This window comes from Salvelinus fontinalis, chromosome 6, assembly GCF_029448725.1.
Source record: "Salvelinus fontinalis isolate EN_2023a chromosome 6, ASM2944872v1, whole genome shotgun sequence".
NCBI classification, from domain to species: Eukaryota; Metazoa; Chordata; class Actinopteri; order Salmoniformes; family Salmonidae; genus Salvelinus; species Salvelinus fontinalis.
In genome coordinates this window covers 70,257,641-70,263,652 of record NC_074670.1, presented here as the reverse complement: position 1 = coordinate 70,263,652, position 6,012 = coordinate 70,257,641, and the positions used below count along the sequence as shown (strand labels likewise).

The 6,012-nt window shown below is 45.8% G+C and overlaps 1 protein-coding gene across 1 annotated transcript in view; it reads left to right on the top strand.

Annotated features, from left to right (window-relative positions):
* LOC129858656 (mucin-2-like) overlaps positions 1-2,804 on the top strand; it is a gene marked incomplete at its 5' end in the record, with an annotated part of 15,386 nt that extends 12,582 nt beyond the window's left edge. The window contains one exon of the mRNA XM_055927955.1: positions 2,676-2,804. Coding sequence (XP_055783930.1) covers positions 2,676-2,804 — 129 coding nt within the window. The remainder of the gene's footprint in view (positions 1-2,675) is intronic.
* Between the last annotated feature and the right edge of the window lie 3,208 nt (positions 2,805-6,012).

Here is a 6,012-nt window from a genome sequence, read left to right as displayed (position 1 = left end):
CCCTTTTGTACTTTAACAATTTACACATCGTTACAACACTGTATATACAGTATACATAATTCGACATTTTAAATGTCTTTATTCTTTTGGAACTTCTGTAAGTGTAATGTTTACTGTTCATTTTTATTGTTTATTTCTCTTTTGTTTATTATCTACTTCACTTGCTTTGGCAATGTTAACATATGTTTCCCATGCAAATAAAGCCCCTTGAATTGAATTGAATGGAGAGAGAGAGCGAGAGGGAGAGAAAGAGAGAGAGAGAGACAGACAGTGTGTCTGGGTCAGTCAGAAATAGGGCAGGCTCCTTGCCTTTGAGGAAAACGGACCTTGTCTTTCACTTTCTGACACACACCATCTCTTCCTGTCTCTTTGAACACACATCATCTCTTCCTGTCTCTTTGAACACAAAGCATCTCTTCCTGTCTCTTTGAACACACATCATCTCTTCCTGTCTCTTTGAACACACATCTCTTCCTGTCTCTTTGAACACACATCTCTTCCTGTCTCTGAACACACAGCATCTCTTCCTGTCTCTTTGAACACATATCATCTCTTCCTGTCTCTTTGAACACACATCATCTCTTCCTGTCTCTTTGAACACACATCTCTTCCTGTCTCTTTGAACACACATCTCTTCCTGTCTCTGAACACACAGCATCTCTTCCTGTCTCTTTGAACACACATCATCTCTTCCTGTCTCTTTGAACACACATCATCTCTTCCTCTCTCTTTGAACACACAGCATCTCTTCCTGTCTCTTTGAACACACAGCATCTCTTCCTGTCTCTTTGAACACACAGCATCTCTTCCTTTCTCTTTGAACACACAGCATGTCTTCCTGTCTTTTTGAACACACACCACCTCTTCCTGTCTCTTTGAACACACACCACCTCTTCCTGTCTCTGAACACACAGCATCTCTTCCTGTCTCTTTGAACACACATCTCTTCCTGTCTCTGAACACACAGCATCTCTTCCTGTCTTTTTGAGCACACAGCATCTCTTCCTGTATCTTTGAACACACACCATCTCTTCCTGTCTTTTTGAGCACACAGCATCTCTTCCTGTCTCTTTGAACACACATCATCTCTTCCTGTTTCTTTGAAGAACAGCTCTAATCACATAGGCCTACGAAGTAGTTTTCATCACAAGAAAGTTAGAGATTATTAAAGAAAGAAAAGATTGGCACTTTGTGGGCAGATGGACTTCCCAGCTGACTGAACTCCATGTTCCCCTGTTATCTGCTCAGACGGAGGAGAAGAAAAGAGACTGAACTCCATGTCCCCCTGTTATCTGTTATCTGCTCAGACGGAGGAGAAGAAAAGAGACTGAACTCTATGTTCCCCTGTTATCTGCTCAGACGGAGGAGAAGAAAAGAGACTGAACTCCATGTTCCCCTGTTATCTGCTCAGACGGAGGAGAAGAAAAGAGACTGAACTCCATGTTCCCCTGTTATCTGCTCAGACGGAGGAGAAGAAAAGAGACTGAACTCCATGTTCCCCTGTTATCTGCTCAGACGGAAGAGAAGGAAAAGAGACTGAACTCTATGTTCCCCTGTTATCTGCTCAGACGGAGGAGAAGAAAAGAGACTGAACTCTATGTTCCCCTGTTATCCGCTCAGACGGAAGAGAAGGAAAAGAGACTGAACTCCATGTTCCCCTGTTATCTGCTCAGACGGAGGAGAAGAAAAGAGACTGAACTCTATGTTCCCCTGTTATCCACTCAGACGGAAGAGAAGGAAAAGAGACTGAACTCTATGTTCCCCTGTTATCTGCTCAGATGGAGGAGAAGAAAAAGAGACTGAACTCAATGTTCCCCTGTTATCTGTTCAGACGGAGGAGAAGAAAAAGAGACTGAACTCCATGTTCCCCTGTTATCTGCTCAGACGGAGGAGAAGAAAAAGAGACTGAACTCCATGTTCCCCTGTTATCTGCTCAGACGGAGGAGAAGAAAAGAGACTGAACTCCATGTTCCCCTGTTATCTGCTCAGACGGAGAAGAAAAGAGAATGAACTCCATGTTCCCCTGTTATCTGCTCAGACGGAGAAGAAAAGAGAATGAACTCCATGTTCCCCTGTTATCTGCTCAGATGGAGAAGAAAAGAGAATGAACTCCATGTTCCTATGTTATCTGCTCAGACGGAGGAGAAGAAAAGAGACTGAACTCCATGTTCCCCTGTTATCTGCTCAGACGGAGAAGAAAAGAGAATGAACTCCATGTTCCCCTGTTATCTGCTCAGACGGAGGAGAAGAAAAGAGACTGAACTCCATGTTCCCCTGTTATCTGCTCAGACGGAGAAGAAAAGAGACTGAACTCCATGTTCCCCTGTTATCTGCTCAGACGGAGAAGAAAAGAGACTGAACTCCATGTTCCCCTGTTATCTGTTATCTGCTCAGACGGAGGAGAAGAAAAGAGACTGAACTCCATGTCCCCCTGTTATCTGTTATCTGCTCAGACGGAGGAGAAGAAAAGAGCCCGAACTCCATGTTCCCCTGTTATCTGCTCAGACGGAGGAGAAGAAAAGAGACTGAACTACATGTTCCCCTGTTATCTGTTATCTGCTCAGACAGAGGAGAAGAAAAGAGACTGAACTCCATGTTCCCCTGTTATCTGCTCAGACGGAGGAGAAGAAAAGAGACTGAACTCCATGTCCCCCTGTTATCTGGTATCCGCTCAGACGGAGGAGAAGAAAAAGAGACTGAACTCCATGTTCCCCTGTTATCTGCTCAGACGGAGGAGAAGAAAAGAGACTGAACTCCATGTTCCCCTGTTATCCGCTCAGACGGAGGAGAAGAAAAGAGACTGAACTCCATGTTCCCCTGTTATCCGCTCAGACGGAGGAGAAGAAAAGAGACTGAACTCTATGTTCCCCTGTTATCTGCTCAGACGGAGGAGAAGGAAAGAGAGACAGGCGTTGCGTAACCCCACCTTAGGGGCCTGACCAACTTTTCTCCCAACTTCTGTCTGAATGTCTACGTCTCTTAGTCTGGGTGTCGTTCTATATTTGATGTGTGGAGTGTGTGTGTGTGTATGTGGTGTCGATGTGGGTGTGTTTGAAGCCAGAGTGAGGGTGTGTGTGCCTGTGTGTGATTGTGTGTGTTGTTCCATTACATCTCCATCTCTCCAGCTGCTTTGATCCCGTTCCCCTGAGGAGCCTCTTTCAACACTAGCCAGCGTCAAACCTCTCCTTGGTTCCACATTTAACACTCTCCCTCTCACTCTGCCAAGGTGCTCTGTCACTTTCTTCTCCTCCTCCTCATTTTTCATCCCTCTCTTAAAGAGGCTTATCTTTCATTATTCTGATTTTCAGCAGACCCTGAGGTTCTCAGTCCTGGACAACTGTCCGCCTCAGAAGAATCCTTACTTCTCGAATACAGCAAGCCTTTTAATTTCAGATTTATCTTCTATTGTGACATCAGTGCTTTGTTAGAATAAAGCGTGTCAGCCACGGACGTGCTCATAGCTGGTCCTTCCAAAGACACAATGTGTATCCATGCAGTACCGCTCATCGTCCACTAGTGGTCAGTAGTACCTCTCATCGTCCACTAGTAGTCAGTAGTACCTCTCATAGTCCACTAGTGGTCAGTAGTACCTCTCATCGTCCACTAGTAGTCAGTAGTACCTCTCATAGTCCACTAGTGGTCAGTAGTACCGCTCATCGTCCACTAGTAGTCAGTAGTACCTCTCATCGTCCACTAGTGGTCAGTAGTACCTCTCATAGTCCACTAGTGGTCAGTAGTACCGCTCATCGTCCACTAGTAGTCAGTAGTACCGCTCATCGTCCACTAGTGGTCAGTAGTACCTCTCATAGTCCACTAGTAGTCAGTAGTACCTCTCATAGTCCACTAGTAGTCAGTAGTACCGCTCAACGTCCACTAGTAGTCAGTAGTACCTCTCATAGTCCACTAGTGGTCAGTAGTACCTCTCATAGTCCACTAGTGGTCAGTAGTACATCTCATAGTCCACTAGTGGTCAGTAGTACCTCTCATAGTCCACTAGTGGTCAGTAGTACCTCTCATAGTCCACTAGTGGTCAGTAGTACCGCTCATCGTCCACTAGTGGTCAGTAGTACCTCTCATAGTCCACTAGTGGTCAGTAGTACCTCTCACAGTCCACTAGTGGTCAGAAGTACCTCTCATAGTCCACTAGTGGTCAGAAGTACCTCTCATAGTCCACTAGTAGTCAGTAGTACCTCTCATAGTCCACTAGTGGTCAGTAGTACCTCTCATCGTCCACTAGTAGTCAGTAGTACCTCTCATAGTCCACTAGTGGTCAGTAGTACCTCTCATAGTCCACTAGTAGTCAGTAGTACCGCTCATCGTCCACTAGTAGTCAGTAGTACCTCTCATAGTCCACTAGTAGTCAGTAGTACCTCTCATAGTCCACTAGTGGTCAGTAGTACCTCTCATAGTCCACTAGTGGTCAGTAGTACATCTCATAGTCCACTAGTGGTCAGTAGTACCTCTCATAGTCCACTAGTGGTCAGTAGTACCTCTCATAGTCCACTAGTGGTCAGTAGTACCGCTCATCGTCCACTAGTGGTCAGTAGTACCTCTCATAGTCCAGTAGTGGTCAGTAGTACCTCTCATAGTCCACTAGTGGTCAGAAGTACCTCTCATAGTCCACTAGTAGTCAGTAGTACCTCTCATAGTCCACTAGTAGTCAGTAGTACCTCTCATAGTCCACTAGTGGTCAGTAGTACCTCTCATAGTCCACTAGTGGTCAGTAGTACCTCTCATAGTCCACTAGTGGTCAGTAGTACCTCTCATAGTCCACTAGTGGTCAGTAGTACCGCTCATCGTCCACTAGTAGTCAGTAGTACTTCTCATAGTCCACTAGTGGTCAGTAGTACCTCTCATAGTCCACTAGTAGTCAGTAGTACCTCTCATAGTCCACTAGTGGTCAGAAGTACCTCTCATAGTCCACTAGTGGTCAGTAGTACCGCTCATCGTCCACTAGTGGTCAGTAGTACCTCTCATAGTCCACTAGTGGTCAGTAGTACCTCTCATCGTCCACTAGTGGTCAGTAGTACCGCTCATCGTCCACTAGTGGTCAGTAGTACCTCTCATTGTCCACTAGTGGTCAGTAGTACCTCTCATAGTCCACTAGTAGTCAGTAGTACCTCTCATAGTCCACAAGTGGTCAGTAGTACCTCTCATAGTCCGCTAGTGGTCAGTAGTACCTCTCATAGTCCACTAGTAGTCAGTAGTACCTCTCATAGTCCACTAGTGGTCAGTAGTACCGCTCATCGTCCACTAGTGGTCAGTAGTAGTACCTCTCATCGTCCACTAGTGGTCAGTAGTACCTCTCATAGTCCACTAGTGGTCAGTAGTACCTCTCATAGTCCACTAGTGGTCAGTAGTACCTCTCATAGTCCACTAGTGGTCAGTAGTACCTCTCATAGTCCACTAGTGGTCAGTAGTACCGCTCATCGTCCACTAGTGGTCAGTAGTACCTCTCATAGTCCACTAGTGGTCAGTAGTACCTCTCATAGTCCACTAGTGGTCAGTAGTACCGCTCATCGTCCACTAGTGGTCAGTAGTACCTCTCATCGTCCACTAGTGGTCAGTATTACCTCTCATAGTCCACTAGTGGTCAGTAGTACCGCTCATAGTCCACTAGTGGTCAGTAGTACCTCTCATAGTCCACTAGTGGTCAGTAGTACCTCTCATAGTCCACTAGTGGTCAGTAGTACCTCTCATCGTCCACTAGTAGTCAGTAGTACAGCTCATCGTCCACTAGTAGTCAGTAGTACCTCTCGTAGTCCACTAGTAGTCAGTAGTACTTCTCATAGTCCACTAGTGGTCAGTAGTACCTCTCAAAGTCCACTAGTAGTCAGTAGTACCGCTCATCGTCCACTAGTGGTCAGTAGTACCTCTCGTAGTCCACTAGTAGTCAGTAGTACTTCTCATAGTCCACTAGTGGTCAGTAGTACCTCTCATAGTCCACTAGTGGTCAGTAGTACCTCTCATAGTCCACTAGTGGTCAGTAGTACCTCTCATAGTCCACTAGTA